Raw genomic sequence first — 22,965 nt, 5'->3', positions numbered from 1 at the left:
AATAGAAAACAAATAAGTATAAAACTGAAGCAAATAAGAATTACCAAACTCGATAACGTAAAAAAGGATGAGTGGAAGTGAAGGTATGAAAAGCAAACACAAAGACGCATCTTTTTCTTGCCTTCAGAAGCCATATGCATATGTAAAAATCCACAAAAAAAAAAAGTAAGTCATGAATCATCGAAAATTGGAAAATTTTTTTTTTTGAGACATATACGTCTTTAAAGCAAAGATTTTTGAAGTTTGTACATATCAGATTTTTTTCATAAGCCTCTTACTATGTCTTTGTGTAAAAAATGGTGTTAAACTTTAAAAATTAAAAAACAAAAAAAAAAAAAAGGAAAGTTAAATGAAAACCGCAAGGAACATATCCTTATCAAATAAACTACGAAATTTAATTTTTTTTAAAAAAAGTATGTTATGAGTTACGTAAAATGTTTTTACTCTTATATCCCTGAACTTTTCCAAAAGATAAAAATCTTTGTCCCAAAGGAGCGTGTAGAAAAATTTTTTATTGATTCGGGAGTACTCCCAATCGCAGTATAATTTTCGTGGAACGGTTCATAAATGTAGAGTAAACGAAAGTAGAAAACAAAGAACAAATCAAGCGAGAAAAAAACCAAAGAATAAAAAAAGAAAACTAGACGCTGGCGTGTGCGAGGGCGGCAATTCTTTCATGGATTACTTGACACAGGCTCCACACGCAATTGGAGCAGATTGATTTCCTCCTCCTTTTACTTACATACTCTGCACCCAATGTACCTACAGACATACATACAATGTACGTCCACAAACGAACACAGAGGAACGCGAATACGCGCGTACATCTACAGAAACAATGGAGGGTGACATGCAGGACGGCTACGTTTCTCTTTTGCCAAAGGGAGATGGGGGAAGGAAGAGAAAAGGCAGTGGCAAGAGAGCGAGTTGCTATTGGAGTACAGGAGGTGGCGGGACCGCAGGGGGAGCCAATTACTTGGCCGAGCGGTTTTATTTGTATTTAATTCTTATTTAATTTACTTTTTACGGCTGTGCGCCAGCTACTCTCCTCGTCGTTGTTACTGCCACCACGGTTAACGATATCGGGGTCGTATCTCTTATTTTCCTTCGTTTGTCCCCAGGAGAAAAGCAGTGAGGGAAAAGCTTCGTGGAAGAGACTCGAGCTCGCGGAAAGATCGACCGTGAAAATGGATACTTTTATACATACAGTTTGCTTTAATTTAACGTGAGTGGAAAGGACAGCTTCTTACTCGTGGTGACGTGAATTTACAGTTTCTCGTAGCCGTATCAAGCTATCGTGCGACTTTTTTTAACAATCTTATATTAACTTAAAATTTTTTTTCGGTTATAAACAGTTTTTATGGGTGGCTTACTGCACATGCTTCTGAGAAGGAGTTTATGTGATAATGAATATTTTTTGAACCACTTAGATTAGAAGGCTTTGTAGAATGTGTATGTGCTTCTATATGTTTTGATTTATACTTATAAGGTATTTGTTTATTTCATACAGCTGTATATGATCTTAATTATTTGAAGGCCGCATAGCCAGTTATGTAAATTTTATTAAGATCGTGTGTTATTTATTGTTTGCTTATAGACAGGTTGGACTCATAATAGATTTGATCTGCTAGGAGCAAAAATAATGGACGAGTCCTAAGATAATAGATATCGTGATTCAGAAAACTTCAAGAAACCAAATTATGAAAAATAACAATTATTTGTCCCGAAACAAAACCTAAAAATCTACAATTACGTTGGAATCTTTTAAGTTATTGAATAGGTAACAATGTCAAATAAATCTATTTGGACCATTCGGTAGATTATCAAAAAATAATGGACACGTATTTTTTTTTTTTTTTTATTTTCACGACAAAAACTGTCAGAGCGTGTTAAAGTTACTCGTTCAACGAAGTGATGTCATAGGGGTGCATGCATTTAAAATGTATTTATTTTTACGAAGTGGCTCCAAATTTTGACGAGTTCCATCTTAATCAGTTAATTTTTATCTGAAAAAAAAACCGTATTTCATGTATTTCAACGAATTTTAATGAAAATAATTTTTTTTGTTCCTCATTATTATTATGCATGTCATTTTTTACGCATGTTTTGCAGAAGTCGTGTACCTTTTGACTATTGTTCTAAGGATAATTCTTGCAACATGGTACATCTATAAAAAAATGACTCTCTTTTGCTTGGATAAGTACTCAGAAAAATCTATCATCTCGCAAAGCCCTAAAACTAATCACACTAAAAACTTCCTTCTAATATTTACTACTCTTGCTAATTGACTTTTTGAGTGGAAACTTTACAATAACGTAAAAGTAAATTATTATAACTTACGATCGAGGGGTCCATGTCCCATTTAAATTAAGCTAAAAGGAGTCACCCCAAAATCACAAATAGAGTGTATATAGATATTATTTTTTTGGGTTTTTGGTATCAAACTTCATGATTAATTAAAACGTAAATAACGTCAGGATAAATCAAATGACGATATAGAAGAAAAAGTAAGCCGTTTAGTCAACTTAACTGTCTACGCTCTCTACATCATTATTATTTTTACCACACATTTTCTCATTCGTGATAGCCTTTTTTTTTTTTTAATCGCAAATATTGGCTTTCTTTAAAAAAAAACATTTGTTTTAAACATTTTCACATCAACTAATATAGATAAAAATTTGAAAAGTCAAAATAAACCAGAATTTCAGTATTTTGTATATAGTTTCTTTAATTTTTAGGTATTCAATTGGAATGGGCTATAAAGTTATTTGTGAGATAATTGAAAAAGGTAATGGTATCAGGGAAATAGACCCTTTTTAAAGTGACAGTAGCTTACTTGTGCAAAAAAATTCTTTATTATTCAATGACACAAAAATGTCTCTTGAGTCAGCGTTGAAACTTTTTATCTCATAGTAGTTATAGTGGGGCTGAAATGATCTCACTATTTTTGACTTCCCCTAAGATATAAAAACTTGATGTCATGAGAGGATTTGTGTCAATTTTAAAAGTACTGTTGTTTAAAGTGCTTCTGAATTCTTTGGCTCACAATATTTTGTACGATGAATAAGCTGGTTATAAAAATCTACGTCCTATGCATCAATTTCGCATTATCGGTATGTAAAAAAAAACTTTTGCAACCTCTTTAAGAAAGCTGTATTATTATTGCTATTATTATAGTTTTTATTATTATTTCTATTGTCATTGTTCATATCATATGACTTACCTTTCATAATCATGGACTATTTGGTTCTGAACAGCTGGTTCTATCGCAGTTACAGTTTCTGATACTTACAAATTTCTACATAAGCTCTAGGCCTCAATAATGAAAAGTTTCTTTTTGAAGCTTTTCATGTTTTCGAATAAATGATTTTTTTTCTGGTAAAGTTGTTCTAAACTCAATTCAATAGTTTCGTCCTCTTACTATTGTTGAAATTCAGATGGTAACAAGTAACGATTTTTCCAATTATCTTTCTTGGAAAGAAAAAAAGGAATATTAATAAATAAACAAACCTCAGTTGACTCAAACTCCGAAGCTAATGACATATCCTACCGAGTCGTTCAACGCTTCCGCAGCCGCATTGAAGTTTGGAAAGTCTCCTTACTTGCAAGCCGTTTCCGAAATATTGACAGTGCGCCAACTCAATAGACGGCTTGAGATCGCCGAAGCCTACAAGATTCTTTATGGTCGGGACCTCGTGGATGATCTAACAAAAAAACTCTTTCATCAACTCAAAGACGTTTATGAGGCCTATATGACTCCACTAGCCGATTACTTTGCTAAAGAACTGCACCATGCTATGGACGGCCTCGGCACCGATGAAGGGACTCTCATGGAGATACTTTTTACTTTAAGCAACGAAGTAATGAAGTCAACCGCCGCTTCTTATGAAAAATGTGAGTATTTTAAAACTTTGTTTAATCTTATTTTTTCTATTAGGAACAAAGTGATTTTGATATAATTTATCGACAAAAAACATTTTACTTCATTATTTTTTATTTTTCGAGAAATAAAAACACTTGTACGACTAGCACAATTTTTCAGCAGCTTATGCACTGCTTTAATTAAGCTTTATTCACAAATTTCATGTGAAACACAACAGAGTTTCATCATTTCAATGTGATTGATATTATATAGGCATAAACATGCTAAAGTTGGCTTATTTATAACATGTGCAGCCATCTTGTTTATAGATAATATGCTTTCAACTTTTTTAAGTTGTAAAAAATTAATATTATTCTGCCGCATCTAATATTGTTTCTATACGTTATATTGGAATCATATTTATTGGCATACAAGTTCTTACGCAGTATATAACAGAAGTCTGGAGAGCGATGTAATCGATGACACATCTGGTGGCTTCAAGTCGCTCCTCTGTATGACTATCAATGGCAGCAGAAATGAAAATCAGATAATCAGCTCTTATTGGGCTACTCATTATGCCCTGGATCTCTTCATGGATGGTAATACAGTAATTTTGTAATTAATACTGAAAAATAGCAATTTTAAAGTATAAAACAGCATGGATCCATTTATTATTCTTTCAGATGAATCAATAAAGACATCAGAAGATAGATTTACAACCATCCTTGGTACTCACAGCTTTAAAGAGCTTAAACAAATCTTCATTGAGTATAATGAAATATCTGGCCATAGCATTGAGAAAGCCATCAAGAGCAAACATTTTTCTAGAGATCTTGAAATGGGTCTTCTTCAAATCGGTAAATTAAATCATTGCTTCTCTTAGTGATCATTAATCGTACAATAATATCTCATTAATTCTTCCATTCTTTTGTAAAGTTCAAATTGCCAAATCGAAAACTGGTTACTTCGCTAAGCGTCTTCATGATAGCTTCGGATTTCTGTATAACAACGACTGCACCCTGATCCGTATTATTGTTACGCGTAGAGAGATAGATCTTCAAGATATCAAGAAACAATTTAAGAAACATTATGGAAAAGAACTCAGAACTATGATAGCTGTAAGTTTAAAAATTTGTGTACTATCACTTAACAATTACTTCTGATTTTGGTCCTTTACAGACTTTATTGTTTGATTTTTTTTAAATACCTCAACATAATGAATAGGTCCCTTACTTTTTCTCCATAATTTTCACACTAATAATTGTTTAAAGTGTCTATTTGGGTTCATAGCAACTTTCTCATTCACTCTTGCTTACTTTAATTTAATATGAATAAAATTTTTTAATCACCTAAAAAAATTTAAAAAAATAGCCTCACGTTTAAAGTAACAAAAAAAAAAAAATTTATAATACCTCAGCATTTTACTAACTAAAGAGTATTCCAAAACTATGAGTCAATAGAAACTAAAATTTCAAAAATATTTTTGGGTAGTACATTTTCCAGATATATTATTTTTTAAGCTTAAGTTTTTTTATTATTCGCGATTTTTCGAGGGTTTTTGGTTGTAAATACAGTACCTCTCTGTTGGCGTTTTAATTTTAATTAACAACAATTATTAGTGCTGTTATGTTTTTTGTTTCAGGAAAATACATTAGGTCATTATAAGGAATGTCTTTTCTTCCTTGTAGCAGCATGAAACTCCATCGGCTCAGTTATAATTTGCGACGTATAAGACAATAACATAAATCATTGAAAAATTTTTTTGTACCACGTTTACTTCAGTTTCACTGTTAAAATCGATACTCTACATCTCATGCTTTCATTCTTTCCATAGTGTGAATCGTAGAAGAATTATAGTTTTAAACACAAATAGGAAGACTTTTTGAAAATATAAAGACGATAATACTAAACATATGGTGGCTATCTAATGGTAATATTTATTCCTTAAAATTATTTGTGGACTCGTGTGCAATAATGTACGGACACAGAATTTATTATTTTGGGTATGTATGACTTACAAAAAGATATATTTGCTTTAAGCAGCTTAATCAACGTGTTCAATATTGCTGGATGTTAAAAAAAAAAAAAAAAAAATTAAACGAATTTGTAGCAAGTCAAAACTATACTAAAACCGTCTAGGAAGTGTTAACAACCAGTATGCAAAATTTCAGCAAGATCGGTTAAGTAGTTTTCGTGGTTAGCGATCACAACGGTTTTAGCGACTTTACTTTATATGATATACTATACTACTAGTATACTGCTAGTACGACTAGTAATATAAGATTAATGTTATAATCAAATCTAATAAAGAAATAAAAACTCGTACCAGCTGCATGGAAAAAAAATCTTTCTCAAACTCTCATTTTCCACATTTTTGTATTGTAAATAATTATTTAAAACCTCGTTTTAAATATGACTTAATCAAACATAAATTTTTTACTAAACGGGTATACGAATTTTAATCAGTACGATAAATTTTAAACAATCTTTTAAGAAACTTTACACGTTGACGTAATTACTCAGTTAATTACGATTAATAATTTTTTATTAATGTTATCACAAAGAGTTCATTTAAAAAATTTATGGTCAGACCACAGAGTTAAAAAATGTTTGTCTAAATATTTTTGATGACAACTTACAATACGCTAATTGCACTTTATTTTATTGGAAAGCTCTGTAAATCAGGCTCTAAAAAAGCTGTAAGTTTAAAGCTGATAATTTTTGACGACTCAAATCTTAAATAAATGTCCCTAATGATTTTATGTCAGTGTTAATTATAAAACTTTTTCCCAGAGCACGTTAACATCATTGGAATAGTTTAGACTATTTAACTATTACTATGTATATTGCAGAGATCTAAATTTATTTATGTACATTTTGCGTAGTCTTTTTTTTGGAAGTAATATATAAACATAAACTAGTATAAATATAAACTAGTCATAGACTGTTCGATACCTGAAAATATAATGTACGTGATAAATGTGTGGATGCACTAAACACAGTGAGGCTTTTAATTTACGAAAAATAAATATCAGCATAAGCTCTGCAAAGCTTGCACATGTGTACGAGTTAATTCTTGTCATGAGGATAAGCTGTTTTTTTGCAAAACTTCAGATACATTTTTTTGTTATGTTATTAATTTCTTTTTGGTTTTTCTGAGAATAGTTCTTGGAACATGATGTATCGAAAATACATCTACTATTTTTTGGTTGGTTAACTACTAAGTATTTTCAATCAAGTATTTCATAGAAAAAATTGACGTAAAATTGATTAAAAACAATTAATTTACAATTTATAAGTTGTAGTTTTTATTAACTTAAAAAAAAAAAAAAAAAGAAAAAGAAAAATAATGCTAAAACATTAATTTTTATTTTAAAATCCTGTACTGTTCAAACCTATACAATAGCATTTACACTTTAAAATTGAAGCAGTGTGATAAAGATGTAACATACTGTGTACAGGGCGACTATTACTGTAGGTATCTAAATAGATTATGGTCTAATAATATTGTTGAGTGATTTATGAGCACTCCTCGTAGTACGTTGTATAGGCAATTTCTCCGTTCGTCTATAATGATGTATTGTTTATTGATTTAGCAAGTAAAATAATTTTTTTTTTTTTTTAAGAAAAAATTTTTAAGATCAACATATAAAAAATAAAAATATTTTCATAAAAGTTTTTAGTGATTGTGAAACATGTGCAGAGTAAAAGTTTGTGATATAAAAAAATGAGCTAAGACCTATTTTTATACACACAACCCGAATTAATAATGTATTTATAATCTATTACTTCATCAACTATTTCAAGTTATCTTTCACCACTGATTTACAATAAGTTTTTAGTATCGTTGAAACAAATTCTACGTATTTTAAAATTACTCACGTGCTACTAAGACTTAATTAGTAAAATTGGTTGCAGTTTTTATGCCTGTTTGAACATACATATAAATAATACAATGACATAATTAAACTTGTTAGTGGTGATTTTGTAGCTTATTTAATGAAAGTGAAAATCCAAATTTTAACTGAAAAATAAAAAAAAAACGTTATTTAAGTAGTTTATATTTACTCCTATTAAACCAATAAAGGTCCACACATACATTTTTTTTATTCTATGCATTTTGACTACTTACAGATAGCCCGATTACATATTTTTATAATTATTTATTTTATCATAGATCTATTCTCAAAATTTTTTTAATTAATTGCAATTCAAATCGAGAATTCAAGGTAAGGTCAAGACTAAAGAAAAACTTATACATATCTAGGCCAAAATCATACCTATGTTCTCAAAAGTTTTAAAAAGTAATACAAGTGTCATGTATGATAACACATACTATGTGTACGAGTTTTGCTGTCCCCACCAGAAGGGCAATAGCTGTAGAAAAAGAGAGGGAGAGAGAAAAGACTAAGGTATAAAACTAGTGATGGAGTAAGGAAAAGCTATCGAAGAATAAACGTAGAATACATCGGTTAAGTTTCGAGACCATTATGCACGATACAGCTCTTCCCTCGCATATTTGATTGAATAACGACTAAATATAAAATTCATTGTGTTTATTCAGTGAGCACCAATATCCATAGTCCCGCACGTAACACACGTTTTTTACATTTTGATTGATCTCTTGTAAAGCTCTTTTCTGACATTTTAATCTCACTAAAAAATACACAAGTACACTTAGCTTGAAAACTTGAAAATTTCAACAGCAGTCAACTTAGGATATGTCCGTGAGCAATTATAATTATAAACTAAAGACAAATAGTAAGAAAGAAAAATAAAAGGAAAAATTTTTATCCGGGTGAGCGAAATCCGCAAAAAAGGGTTTGCAGTCATACGTACAAATAAGCACTCCCATCTCCCGTTGGAAAAGAAAACGCGTTGATCCCTTTTCGGGGGTTGAAAAGGATAGTGCAGGGGATGAAATAGCTGTGTAGGTATATCTGTTCCAGTGAACTTGTTATGTTATATTTATTATCAGCACTCCGCAGCAGTCGGAATTTTTTTTTTTACCTCTCACTTGAACCACGTTTTACACTCAGCCTACTCTCTTTCTCACTTTTTGTTCCTCTCTTTCTCTCTCAGTTGCTCTCTCTCTCTCTCTCTCTCTCTCTCTCTCTTTCTCTCTCAGTGTTACCCTGTACATATTATACTTTTCACTTGTGATTTCTCTAGGTAAATATAGTTGTGTAACATAATGCTGGATTAAAAATGTTTTGCGGAGGCTTTCATCTTTACGCATTTAATTTTTTTGCGTTTTTTTTATAAATTAGCTACCAGAAAGGTTAGTAATGTGTGTATGAAGAGAGAGACAAACTACTGGATGTTTCCAGAGCTCGGTAATGAGCTATATACTCGCACTTTCAAGTTTTTTCTGCTTTACGAGTTCTACGAAATTCGTTAGTGAGCGAGTTTCAAAGTGGTTCCCTTGGTAAGGCAAGAATGCAACTATCAAGATGAATACTCTAGTTTGATGCAAAGTTTGTCCGGAAATGAAAATTCTTTTATCCTCTCGAAATAAAATCTAACCTAAAATAGAGTATTTGCGTCGTCTATAATCAACAAAAATGGGCTGAAAATTTACGAAAAGTCAAAACTTTGTAACCTTATATTATTTCTACATGCATTAGGAGTAAGTGTACAAAGTTTCGAGGGTAGATGTGCAATAAGAAAAATTTTAGAAGGTGTTTAGTAAAAAGGTGTCTTGTTATGCAGACTTACAAAGGACGTCCATAAGCATTAGTATGAATCTGCGAGCTGTTTGTCTACGTTTATTATGTAATAACTTTGTTCATAAAAGGATGATTAAAAAACATTTTTTTTAATTTTTGTCTTCCAACCAGCTATACGTGGTTAAAATTTTATGTCAATTGTAAATGTTGTTTCAGAGATATTTCATGATAAGTACGATTTTAAATGAGAATTTTGATGCTCGTTATATTGAAAATTTGACTCCCATTGTTTAATAACAAAAAAACTAAATGCACGAACAATCATAAAATATTCAAGCATGTTCCGGAAACCCTACAGATTAATGCATAAAATTTCCATAACTTTTGTAAATAAAATCTTGAGTCGCGGGAACCAACATAATATTCTTTATTGGTTTGTTAGAGGGAAAAGGCTTCAAGCTCTTTCTTGACATTAATTTTTTCATGATTTTGCGAAAAAGGTTTACAAAATAGGTTTGAAATGTGTTTGATAAAGTTATAATTATAAATTAATAAAATTTTGTCAAAAACGATTTATACGTTAGACAAACCCAACGTTGTTATTTTTACAACACTTGCACGTTTTTCTATGATGTGCTTCCCAAAATCGAGTAGCTGTTCGTACTAATACCTTCTCAGATTAAAAAATACCGTTCAAAACCGTTTGAAGTGTACTAAAGTCATCAGCCCTTTAAAACCTGTTCGTACGCACGGGTAACGTACATCATGTACGCATTATAGTGTGGGAACAGATTGCGGTAGGCCACGCGTGCGACGCACGCATATGTTTATTTTTTCATTTTAAAATCATGATCGTATGATTTTTGTTATTGCATTCTAACGTATTCTCTCAAGCTTTTGAGCATTGCTTACGCTCCAAGGTATTTTTTATTGAATTAATCGTAGGTCACAGATATTTTTATTTTGCCATATTGATGTAATATGTCAATTCTACAATATGTTACATTGAATAAATGATTTTATTTTGAAATTTCATTTGGAATGAATTAGCTTATAAAGTAATGAACTTTAGCGTGTAACCACGACTGCAACAATCTTTACCTTAGAAAAAACATACACTATGATGTTAATTTTTAAAAATGTGTTGTTATTTTCTAAAATAGTAATAAAAAATTTTGGTTATTGTTCATTATTTTCTTAGCTTTTTACTTTTTAGACATAAAAATGATTGATTTTGATTGTTCTCCTAAATCAAATTCATAGAAAATTGTATTTTTAGGAAACACAACTTTTCTCAACTATGTATAAACCTTGAATATCAAGTCTTTTGAAATAAAGGATAACACAGTAACAATGTTAATCATTTGTAATGTTCTTTTACATTTTGTAATATCCTCCATCGCATACACTTCCAATAAGCAATTTCTTTACTCAAAAACAATATTCAATATGCTATTGATTTGATTGATATATCTTTATATCGATGAACTCAACTGGAAGTAATAAGTATAAAACATTAAAAACGTCACTTTGTTATCTTTTTTACGGATAAGACTTAAACAATTAATTAGATAGTTATAAAGATCAGTAATACTGAATAAAAAATGACGTTGAAACTATTAGCTAAATCGTCGCAGCAATACCGTCAAATATAACATTTCAAGGTACGTTTGAAACTAAACCAGGTATTGTTTAAAATAAGTAAAATAAAGGGGTATATGTTGATTTTTTATTTGGAGGGTACGCTATGTAGAATTTAGTATTTGATGATATCACTGCTATATTTGACTCCTAGATTCAGTTTCATAATAAATAAACCTTTTTTTAACAATCTTAACTCTTTAAAATGCAAAGTTATATTATATTTTAAAAATAATAACAGTGGGAGAACTGTTGAAAATTATCAGCTGAGCTAGCTCAGACATATAATTAAAGCTCGCATGTAGTGGGGCTAAAATTAGACGTATCTATATAAATTCAATTCTTCTACTGGATTTCTGTCAGTTTAAAAAGTGCTACTGTTTGAATGGTTTCTTGAGCCTTTTCTATTCTAAAACAAAATGAGTACTTTGATTGTAATAATTTTCGCCTTGCAGACCAGCTTTGGTTCATCAGTGAGTTAAAATATGCTTCTTCATAGTATAAGCTTTTTCCGTTCCTTTTTTTTTTTTTTTTCTACTTATTCATACGATGACGGTGATAATTATTGTTCTATAATCAAGAAGACAGAATTTAATGAAAATAATCGATAAAGTGGCTACATCCTATAAGGATCTTGCTGAACCATGAAACTATCCCCGAATACAACCAATTATCAAATTTATTTTGGAAAAATGGTAATTTTATTACAAAATTCTGAAACAGAGAGAACTCAAGTTTTTATTGACTTTCTGTAACTTATAACTTTCTGTACATTGTTGATAGACGCTCTGCCATTTATCATTATCATCATTACCATCGTTGTTGTAGTTGTAGTTGTTGTTTTTGTTATTAATGTAATTATTATTGTAATGTTATTGTTATTGCTATTGTTGTTATAGTTAGTATTAAATCATAGACTGTTAGATAATTTTTTTTTCAAATACGTTCGAAACTAATATTGTGACAAATTACTATCTTATCATTTTTCCTCTAAAAAATATAGAAGAAATGTTGATAAAAATAAAAAACTTATTTCAGCTAACACAAACTGCAAAGCCAACATTCTATATAATTAAACCGTTCAACAGTTCTGAGGTCGCGGAAACGCTCTGGAAATACATCAGAAACCTCACTTCTTACCAACACGGTATCATCGATATACTTAAGGAGCGTCGACTCAATCAACGGGAAAAAATCATTGAGGCTTACCAGATAAAGTACAACCAGAACCTTGTGAGCGACTTGAAGAGCTCTCTCCCCGTTAAGTTCGAGGACGATATTGTGACACTTACGACTTTGCCTCGATCGCTCGATGACTATGCAAAAGAGTTGCACCATGCTATTTTTAGCTCTCAATCTAACGAAAAAGTCATTAATGCCAGTATTAGTATATTAATGAAGCACAGTGCTGACCAGCGGATCAATATCGCTGAGGCTTACAAGACTCTCTATAAACAGGACCTTTTGAGCGATCTAAAGATAAAATCCACCGGAAAGCAAGAAGACATCATTGTAGCACTTATGACTCCATTACCTGATTTCTACGCTAAAGAGCTGCACGATTCTATGCTCGGCCTGGGCACCGATGAAGATACGATTATTGAAATCCTCTTCACTTTGAGAAATGAAGTAATCATGTCGACAGATACTTCTTATGAGAAACGTGAGTATTTTAAAAATTTGTGTACCATATTTTTCTTTGTTTTTCGTTCGATAGTGTCATTCATAAGAAACATTTTCTTAAAGCGACAAAAGTGCTCTGATATCAGATGTACCTTCAACTTTTTAAACTGTTTTTTAAGTTGAGAATCTACCTAAAATATTAATTTACCAGCTTTCATATACTTATGAGTAAATTCATAAAAAATACCTCAGTCCCCCAGTTTGAGAAAACAATTTTTTTGAGGCTCATCCTCGAGGCTTGTTTTGTGAGCAATGTCATGTACTATGACATGTGTCACCTTAATTGAAATCCGTGATTATGATGTTTTTCCTCATGGTATACGACATTGCGAATAAAATGAGCCGCATCTCGTGGGTGTACCTAAAAAATTTTTTTTTTGTAAAACAGAGGACCACTTTGGTATGTTTTTTTATGGATTTGCTCTTATACTACGCTCATACTACTTAAGTTTTAGTAATATGATTCCAGTAATGAATAACGTGGTACCGTAAAGACTCAAGATAACAGTATAGATAATACTAAAATTTTTAATTACTATTTTTTAACAAGGAAGAAAATGATCAAACCATTTGTTCGGCCTTATTAAGTGTATGATCATTTTTCAAACAAAAAAAACTTGTTTCTCACCCAAGTGAATTCCTTTACCTATCATGTAGCCAACATTTTTTTTTTTTTTTTGTACACACGCATATTTTAAAGCATTTGTCAGACGGAAATATGGCTTTCGTCAAAGTTTTTTAAACAGTATAAATCGTAGATAATAGTTATAAGAATTTAAAGCATTCAGAAATTAAAAAAAAAAAGTATGTACAAGTCGAATTTCGCCTACATTTAGCAGGAACACATTGTAACAATTGTAACAGTACATAAATACCTAATAAAAACAAATTATCCCTACAATAATCGTTTTGTTTACAACTAATATCATTTTCGATACGTAAAATACAGTAATATTTGTATTCTGCCACAGGGAACATTGTTTCAACGTCATGTTGAACATTATATCTTTATTCTCTTCACTTTTTTCCCACAGTTTATGGCAGGACTCTCCAGAGTGATTTGATAGATGATACATCCGGTTATTTCAAGCAATTGCTTGTTTTTATTGCTAATGGTCGCAGGGAAATGAACCGGGGTATCGATTATAACCAGGCTAAAGTTGATGCTGAGGCTCTTTTCACCGTTGGTAATGTATTCATTTACATATATAATATGATTATGCAGTTTATTTTAAAAGATAGTGTTGATGTATTTATCACCTTTGCAGACGAGAGAAAATGGGTATCAGACCAGAGTAAATTTAAAGGTATCCTCGGCACTCGCAGTTATCAGCATCTCAGACAAACCTTCATCGAGTATAAAAATATTTCCGGCCACGAAATCGAGGAGGCCATAAATGGTAAAAGCTTTTCAACAGATTTCAAGAAAGGTCTTCTTGAAATTGGTAAATTCAATCGTTCTTTTTCTTACTGTTCATTAGTTGATGGAATTTTTCTATTCTCCTGATATCCCACAAATCGTTATCTGTTTTATACAGTTAAATGTGCTAAATCAAAAATTGACTTCTTCGCTGAGCGTCTTCACGACAGCATTGGCATCAACGACCGAGCTCTGATTCGTATCATTGTTACACGCAGAGAAATAGATCTTAAAGATATTAAAGAAGCCTATCAGGAGCGTTATAAAACGTCGCTTGAGAGTCGAATTAATGTAAGTAGTTGATAGTTTTTTCTTTTCTTTCTCATTTTATTATAATGTCTAGTTTAAGTCCTTCATAAAATTAATAGCCAAGCACTCTTTAGTAAGCTTAAAAATATTTCGGGGGTATTTAATAAGCTCTTTTTTGAGAGTTTTATTTTCATTATTATTTAAAGCTAGTAATTTCTGTCTAAGATTCAACTCTTTAAACTATCTGTAAAAAAAAGAATAGGCTTGCAGTTTGAAAAAAAAAAAATTAAGAATATGTTAGCAATTTACATAATTTTTGATTTATGAAAAGTTTATAGAAATCAAAATTTCTAAAATTTTTTTTTGCTAATACTAAGGCACACCGTGCAAAATCTGATGTTCTTTTACATATTGATAGAGATACATATAAAACTCTTAAGAGAATATAAAAAATTCTGTTAAGTATAACACAAAAAAATAATAATAAAGTAGCATCTTTAATGCTACCGAAGTTATCTTAAATCTAAAGAATGCCGTTTTGTCCAATAAATGTGATTCAATGTCTAAGATTAAATTTTTTGACAATCTGGCGTCAGTTAACAACAATTTATCAGTGTATTAATGTTAGCGTGGTTAATGTTTTTCTGTTTCAGAAAAAGATATTTGGCGCTCATAAGGATTTGCTTCTTTTACTTGTGTCAAAATAAATCGTTCCTGCATCGGTACATTTGTAATTTTTATCGAATTATATAATTTGTAAGTCTTAAAATATGTACGTAGCATTTGTTTTGTACTTCTAGGTACATTCTTAAACTTATTCTCATGTCCAATTTGATGGATTTTTAAAAAGTAATAAAATTGAGGCTTACACGGATAATTTAGGAATAATCAAAGATCCGCAGAGCAAACTGTTTCCTGTATTTGTACACATTGATACTACAATTATATTTTACAATACATAAGATAAAACTTTGGACCTTACGCTCCAATAATTTGTCTGTTGTTAGATATTGAAAAAACGGAAAAATACAGTCGGAGGTTACTGTCAAACAGTTAATAAAAAAAAAAAAAAAACTTTATTTCGTGTACGCATAATATTGTTTTATTAAAAAAAAAAAATTAAATGATAGATCAACTTGTTAAATTATTTGATACATGTTGTACCACTTCTTGTAATTCTTTAAAAATTAAAAATACTGCCAGTTAAACTACAGCTTTTTCAGTATAAATGTTCACCACTACTTCTTTATATTATAAGTTATTATTTCAAACGTTGATTTAAATATTATTTACCGTAAACATAATAAAATTCTTAAAGTTTTTTATGATACTACTTACTGATAAAAACTATTTCTTAAGAACTTTTGATAGAATTATGGCAGTGATGCTAATGACAGCAATGTGATCAAATTTTAAATCAACAATTATAATAGCTATGCAGTAAATTTATTTTTATTAATATTAAAATACAACGCTTCGCCCACATATGTGCGGCCCTCTTTAGGTACAATATTTGAGTAGCGTCAAAAAATTACCAACTTAAAACTACTATGCCCAAATTCTACTACTTTGTTACGTTTATGTTGAATTTGGGCACAGTAGTTTTAAGTGGTTAATTTTTTGAACAAATATTGTACCTGAAGAGGGCTGTACAGTCAAAATATTGTGTCTTAATATTAATAAAAATAAACCGACAGCATAGCTATTAGAATTGTTGATTTAACTATTGACAGACTTTTGTAAGCATATAAATTAGAAGTTTTGCAAAATTTTGTTGAATTTTTGAATAAACTTTTCCGAAATTCCAATTTTTCTACGTGAGAAGCGCGTGCCGTCACAGAAGTTCTAAGGATCAGAGCAAACAACGAGGAAAGAGAGTGAAGCTGCGAGCGCCCTCTCCAAGAGAAGATTACCTTCGAGGGCAGCGGCAGATCTCTTCTGTCTCGCAACCTAACGGGGAGACTCTTCCCTCTTCTGTATACTTACATACATAGTATAGGTATCTGACTATACATGTAGATACTTTGTGAGCGCTTACATTATCATACTATTCCTCACTCTCTTGAAAATGCTTAAAATAACATGGATCAGAAGAAGAAGAAAAAGAGGAAGAGGAAGGAGAAAAGACGAAGAAGGCAAGTAGAGCAATTTTATCATCCGGCAAATAGATGTAAGTATTTCGGTTGGAGAGCGAGATAATCCCGAATAATGGACGAAGAGACGGACGCTCACACGCTGCATTGGTACTTATGGAGCGCGCGTCTATTTTCATTTCTACTGAGGTGGTCGTCGTATATACATAAAATATATGTATGCTGTATGCACGTGTAGGAAAATGAGTAAGTTTAGTGTAAAAGAAAGTATCGTAGGATTGAACCGCAAACCAACAGTAGATTAGTATACGGGAAAGGAGGCTCATTTTGGTGTGGTTTAACGACGATGGCTCCAGATGAAAATTCAATTCAAATAAGAATCAGAGAGTAAGTTATACATGTAATTTAGTTAGTTGGAGTACGTAAATTAATCGCGTGATTGTAGAGGTTTTGACAAACAATTTTTCAAAACAGCGCTAATTTCATCTCATGAGAAGTGTACAGAAACTGACGTTTATTATAATTTACTTAATTATTATTTACTTAGTTCTGTAAGTGAAAATTCACAATTCCATATTGCAAGCTCATCGATCGTAAGTACATCAGTGGATCACAGAGACGTGGGAAAGTTCCGCGCCCATTCATTATAAAAGGCAAATAATGTACACATGCACATATAACACTGCGGCGCTTATGTTGATCCAATTGTATGTACATGTACATGTACATGTGATATCCATCGAGCATCGCAGTCGGCCCTTGCGCTCCGTCCTTTTCCCTGTAGCTTGCCACTCGGCAAATCACCAGCCCGGAAAATATGACGAAAACAACATACCCATTATATTATCGTCAGGCACAGTCGAGTCATAGTGGTACATGAAGTGGAGTCAGGGCCGAGAATTATGACAGCTCGACAGACTGGCTGAATGACTGACGTTTTTTTTCCCCGGGAAATCCAATAAACGACAAGAGGGGATTAATCGAGATTGTCTTATCGAACTTTTTGCCTGGGCGTGTGTGATATTGTAGTATGTGAGGTTATAACTTACGCTAAAAGGATTGGTGTATTGGTTTATTTTGTTATTGCAGGGAAAATGTGAGCGATGCTTTATAAAATGTTTTCGATTCTTGAAAAGGTCAAGGCCTACGGTAGATTGTGGGTGTGATTGGGCCATAATTTCAAAAATTGTAATATTTAAGTCCACAGGATTAAATCAAGAATAATATTGACTCCCTGATTGAGGATATGGTCTTAAATTTTAAATCTACTTGAATACTGTTTTTTTTTATTCTTTGTTTGGAAGCTCGTAAAATTTTACTTAAGCACAAATAGCGTGGTGTATCTCTTACTTTTCTTTACTTTTCTCTATTAATTTGCTATTGCTATTCTTCTGTTACTTTAAATGTCATCTTATTTGTTTATTATTTATTTTTTACTACTTATTGTACTTATTTGAAAACATCTGATTATCAATTACATCGAATATTTATTCCACAGAACAAAATGTTTATGGACTTTCTATTCATTGCAGTAACATAAACCATGGTCCTCTTCAAATTTTACAGGTAGACCAAGCAAATTGATTATATAATTCGATAAAACTTATAGTGAATATTAGTTTTCACATGGAAAGTTTCCTTACAATTTGTAAACACAGAATTTTTATCCTCTTCATTCGTGAAAAAAAAAACCGATGTTCATACAACGTCTTCATGACAAACGGCAAAAAAAGAGAGATAATGTCCCCACGTCATAAATATAAATAATTGCACGACAGTTCAAACCTCGTTCTTGTCATTTGCTTATCATATCTCAGTAGAGTCGCAAAAATAATTATCACTGGGTAATCTCAACACCAACATGTACCTTAAAACGATGAGTTTTTTGTCATTTTTATGCGCCCTCTATCTAGAGATTTATGCGGGTTCATCGTTCGATTGGAACGCAATTGCCAAATTTTTCGCTGCCCGCAATGTGTAATTTCTCGTAAACCATCCAGCAACAAAGAAGCCGATATGCATTTTTTTTTGGTGGCACTGACAAGGTACATTGGCCCGTCAGGAAAGCTTTAATTATTTGTTCAGTTAGCCGCCGAAATATGATGACTGCGTGTGCGAGGAATAAGTAACGTACAATTCTTTTTCTTCTCTTACAGACATCGTAGTGACAATCGCATTGCAGTAATCATTATTATGTTATGCTAGCTCAAGTTCACGCAGCTGGCGCGTTGTACCTACGTGAAAACAAACACGTGCGACTCGTGTCACGAGAATGAAATATTTCTGGAGGTGATAGTGACACGAAGGAAAGAAATGGAGAAGTATGAATTTCACAATGTGTGTCCATGTGATATGTATGAATATTTGCGTGAACTTGCGAACAAGTTTTTTAAACACAGTGAGGAAGAAAAAAGTTGTTCGTGAACAAAAAGCTGTTCCAAAGATGAAAAAAAAAAATAAGAGTTTATAAAACTGCGAGCGACAATGCAGAGAAAAAGAGAGATAATATATTTTTGTTTCCATGGTACATTTTTCATGATGATAAAAAAATTAAATAAAACAATAATCCTGCGCTCAAAAATATCCCGTTAATGAAACACAGAGTTGAGTTGAGTTAAATTTAATAATGTCCAAAATGGACCCACAGTCCTGGAACGTCGAGGCGTAATGATACAGTTAGGCAACATGCAGATGACTGAACCATTGCATTGGCCTCAACCTAACAAAATTCGCATTACCTCAATGTATACATAGAAAAAAAAAATAATAATAATAATAACAAGAAATAACAATAATATAATAAAATGTAAAAAACAAGAGAAAAATAAAAAAAGTGTAACAAAAATAAAAAATAAATGAAAAACCAAAAATAAAAACACAATAAAAACATAGTAACGTTATGAGCAGGTAAATACTACGGCTAAGAAAGACTATACGTTCCCTCAACAAAGTAATTGTAAGAGAGGGAGAGTAAGAGAAATAGATAAATAGAGAGAGAGAGAAAGAGAGGAATTAAAAATTAAAGTTTGTTTATTGACGATTGAGGGCTTGGGCCCTGCACAATTACCGCATAGATGGCAATTGTTTTCGTCTTCAATATTAATAGTATGCAACCATAATAAAAGAGATAAATAGAGAGAGAGAGAGAGAGAGAGCGTCTGCATAGACAGTTAATTTGTGTATATTCGTTTAAAATGACATTCACCATAACTTAATTTGAATAAAATTGTTTCAGTATAATAATGATAATAAAAATAAAAATAATAATAATAACAACAACAATAATAATAGTAATAACAATAATAATAATAATAATAATAATAATAATAACAATAATAGTTGTCAGCATTTATGTATCTACTTAAATAAAATAAAGAAATTTGGATACAAAAGAAAGTAAAAATGAAAGGTTCTCACTGTTTATCCTATACTATCAATTACAACTGCAATATTTAAAATTATTTGTTGAATGACTCCGTACAAGCCTAAACAATTTACAGCAAACGATGAAAAGACCTCAAGGAAAATATTTCAGCAGCGTTCAAAAAAGTTTTCAGATTGAAAAAAGTGCAGCACGCGTGGAAAAACGAAGCGGGAATAAAACAAGAGCACGAGGAGGAAAAAGGCAAACAGACGCGAGAACGGCAGAACTCGAGCAGATAAGCTTTTATGGTACGTCAGTCATCAGCTCCAGGCAAACCGCCCGTTGTGTGCCGTAGACGCGATATCGACCCTACAGTCATGTACGTGCAAGGTGTGTCTGTGTGTGTGAGTTCATGTGGGCTGTTTTTCGTTTTTGTTCGCCGATGACAGAAAGAGAGGACGATTGCTGAGTTCTTTCGTCATTTTTTCTTTTTTTGACCACGCATGAGTCCGCAGATTTTTGGGGTGCGTCATCGATTTATGACTGTAACCGTTCGATGTCTTTTGCCACACAACTTGCCTATGTGCTTTTTTTGGCAATTTCATCAAGTGAGATTCAAAGTATGCATTTACAATTTTTTTACAACCATACAATAAAAGCACGATCAAAAACTGCATGAGGAAGATCTTTGTCTTTTGTATCTGCGTTTTTAAATTTTATTGGCATTGTTTCCTGGCTTTATACGATCCCATTTTAAGATGGATCCACTTTATTGCACAATTCACGCTTGGCCATTCGGAATATTCAAGCTCGACATCATAGAAACAAGTTGAACACTAACAAAGTGCGTTTAACTCAGAAACTTATTATACTGTTATTGTTAAACACAAAGTACTACATAAAACGGCCCAAAAAAAAAAAAAAAATAATAATAATAAAAAATAACAGTATAATTCAAAACGACGTAACAATCATCATCATCAATGCGAGGCTTATGTGTAATCACAAGCATAAAAGGCAGAAAGTAAAACTACTAGCGGAAAGGGGGAAGGGGATTTAGTGATAGCTTTCCCTTACGTATGCAGAGAAGCAAAAGGAGTCAGACAAGTAAGTATATTGGAGGGAGATGAGGAGGAGGAATGGCATCGTCGAGGGCGCGTAAATCAGCCTGATTTTGATAGATCGCCGAGGACGATGGCATAATAGTTTAAGAAACCGATGTTCGCCCTCGCGCGGCCCACCGGGGCGTGAGTCGTTTTCCAGTCGGGAGAGCCCAGCTTCAGCCCCTCTACCTTCTGCTCCATGCCTCCCGCGAGACGAATGAAAAACAGAGAAGGGAGGCTGGGAGAGCTTTGTGCCTTTATGCTCGTCTGCATGTTTTGTGTACGTGTGAGGTGCGGTGCGCAAAAGAAAGTAGCCACCCTTGACAATGTCGCTGAAACTTATAAGCGAGGAGATATGAAAAATTATTGTTTGGTTACTGCTGCTTTGTTGCTTTTGGGTTGAAAGAATTGAAACCAAACAAGTTTTGTTTTTTTCGCCGGGCCGATAAATTTTTCAACTTACATCTCCTTGAAATTCTTGATCAATAATAATGTTTTGGAGAAAACGCTTCTGTTAGTTGAACAAAAATAAAATTAAACCAGATTTTTCAAAGTTTTATGGTGATTTCTGTACAATATCTGCAGAGAATCATCGCTATACGTACATATATACCATGTAGAACAAACACGTATTTGCCAAAAGATATCCGACCACAACAGATATAATTAGCGGTTTCATCTAATCCCTGACGCGCATAATTTATTTCAAAAAACGAGAAAAGGGGGCTAACCCACGAACGTGTGGTAGAGCAGCGAGACGTTGCTTAATCAGCCCCTTGTAGTATAAATGTAGTACTCATAACGGTCTTCTTACAGCGTTTCGAATGAAATAACGAGATCATTACAAATTTTGGACCATAATATTTACCATTTGTTTCGTTTAATGGGAATTTGGGGTCGAGAGATTTGTTGGAATAGACTGCTATTGCTGTAAAAAGGATTAAACTTAAGTATGAAGACAATTTGTCCGTGTAAATTGTCCCAAAAGAGAAATTATTATTTTTGTTTTCTTTTAAGCGACGATTCGTTATGGGCAGTTATTTATTTTATACGTAAATGTGTCATCACGGGTTTATAAATAGTCTTATTTTTCTACAAAGGAAAACTTGAAATTTATTATTTACCTTAACTAAAGCAACAATAAAAATTTATTGACTGATTGAAAGTGTACTATTTTTTACGTCTTTGCTGAAAACAAATGGAGTATCAACTTCGATCTCAAAGTCTTAGTAAAAGCGAACAACAACAGAGTAAGCCAATCAGACAAACTTTTCTTAGAAAATAGCTTAGAGTAGTCTTAGGCTCAATTAATGTTGTTCTGACTCTATACTCTTCGGTTAGTATAGAGCCAAAAGGTAGTTTTAAAAAATATAAGGTGTACCACTCTAAGATTTACTTAAATACATTTTTTAAATTCTTCACGTATTACCAGTTGTAAGTATTATTTATAAACACCATTTTTTGGTACCATATGTAGAGCCACAACAAGTTTAACTCCTGATAAAAGTAAGATGTTAGTTGAACTCCGCGTCAAGTAAATATAGACCGTAACAGGTGTACACCCATCTAGTGCAGAGCCACAAATCAAAAGAGAAAAATGATACGAAAATAAGGAAAAGAAACAAAACTTTTTCCTTACGTGACGTAAACACAACTACACGTACTCAAGATATATGTATATAGAGAGAGAGAAAGAGGGAGAGAGATCCAATCAAACACCCAGCATACAAACATCAGCGCAAGTAGAGCCCGAGCGGATGAGACGAGAGCTGACCGAGTCTGTCTGATGCTTGCAGTACCTGTATCTATTGTACGTGAGCCAAGAGTGTGCTTCCTCCGTCAGTCTGTACTCTGTTCAGTATAACGCTGTATTGGGTATAC

The 22,965-nt window shown here is 32.2% G+C and overlaps 1 protein-coding gene across 1 annotated transcript; it reads left to right on the top strand.

Moving 5' to 3' along the window:
* The first annotated feature begins 3,536 nt into the window (after nucleotides 1-3,536).
* On the top strand, nucleotides 3,537-15,231 carry LOC106639589 (annexin A6-like). Its single transcript, XM_089596837.1, has 9 exons — nucleotides 3,537-3,894; nucleotides 4,309-4,461; nucleotides 4,546-4,719; nucleotides 4,799-4,980; nucleotides 12,211-12,835; nucleotides 13,890-14,042; nucleotides 14,124-14,300; nucleotides 14,394-14,566; nucleotides 15,178-15,231. Exons 1-9 carry the CDS (start codon nucleotides 3,537-3,539, stop codon nucleotides 15,229-15,231), a joined length of 2,049 nt encoding a protein of 682 aa, XP_089452963.1.
* Nucleotides 15,232-22,965: the final 7,734 nt, after the last annotated feature.

This window comes from Copidosoma floridanum, unplaced genomic scaffold, assembly GCF_036245765.1.
Source record: "Copidosoma floridanum isolate Cflo_tuat_1 unplaced genomic scaffold, Cflo_Japanese_pri ptg000030l, whole genome shotgun sequence".
Taxonomy (NCBI): domain Eukaryota; kingdom Metazoa; phylum Arthropoda; class Insecta; order Hymenoptera; family Encyrtidae; genus Copidosoma; species Copidosoma floridanum.
The sequence above is the reverse complement of the archived record's forward strand: the minus strand, read 5'-3'. Positions and strand labels throughout refer to the sequence as shown.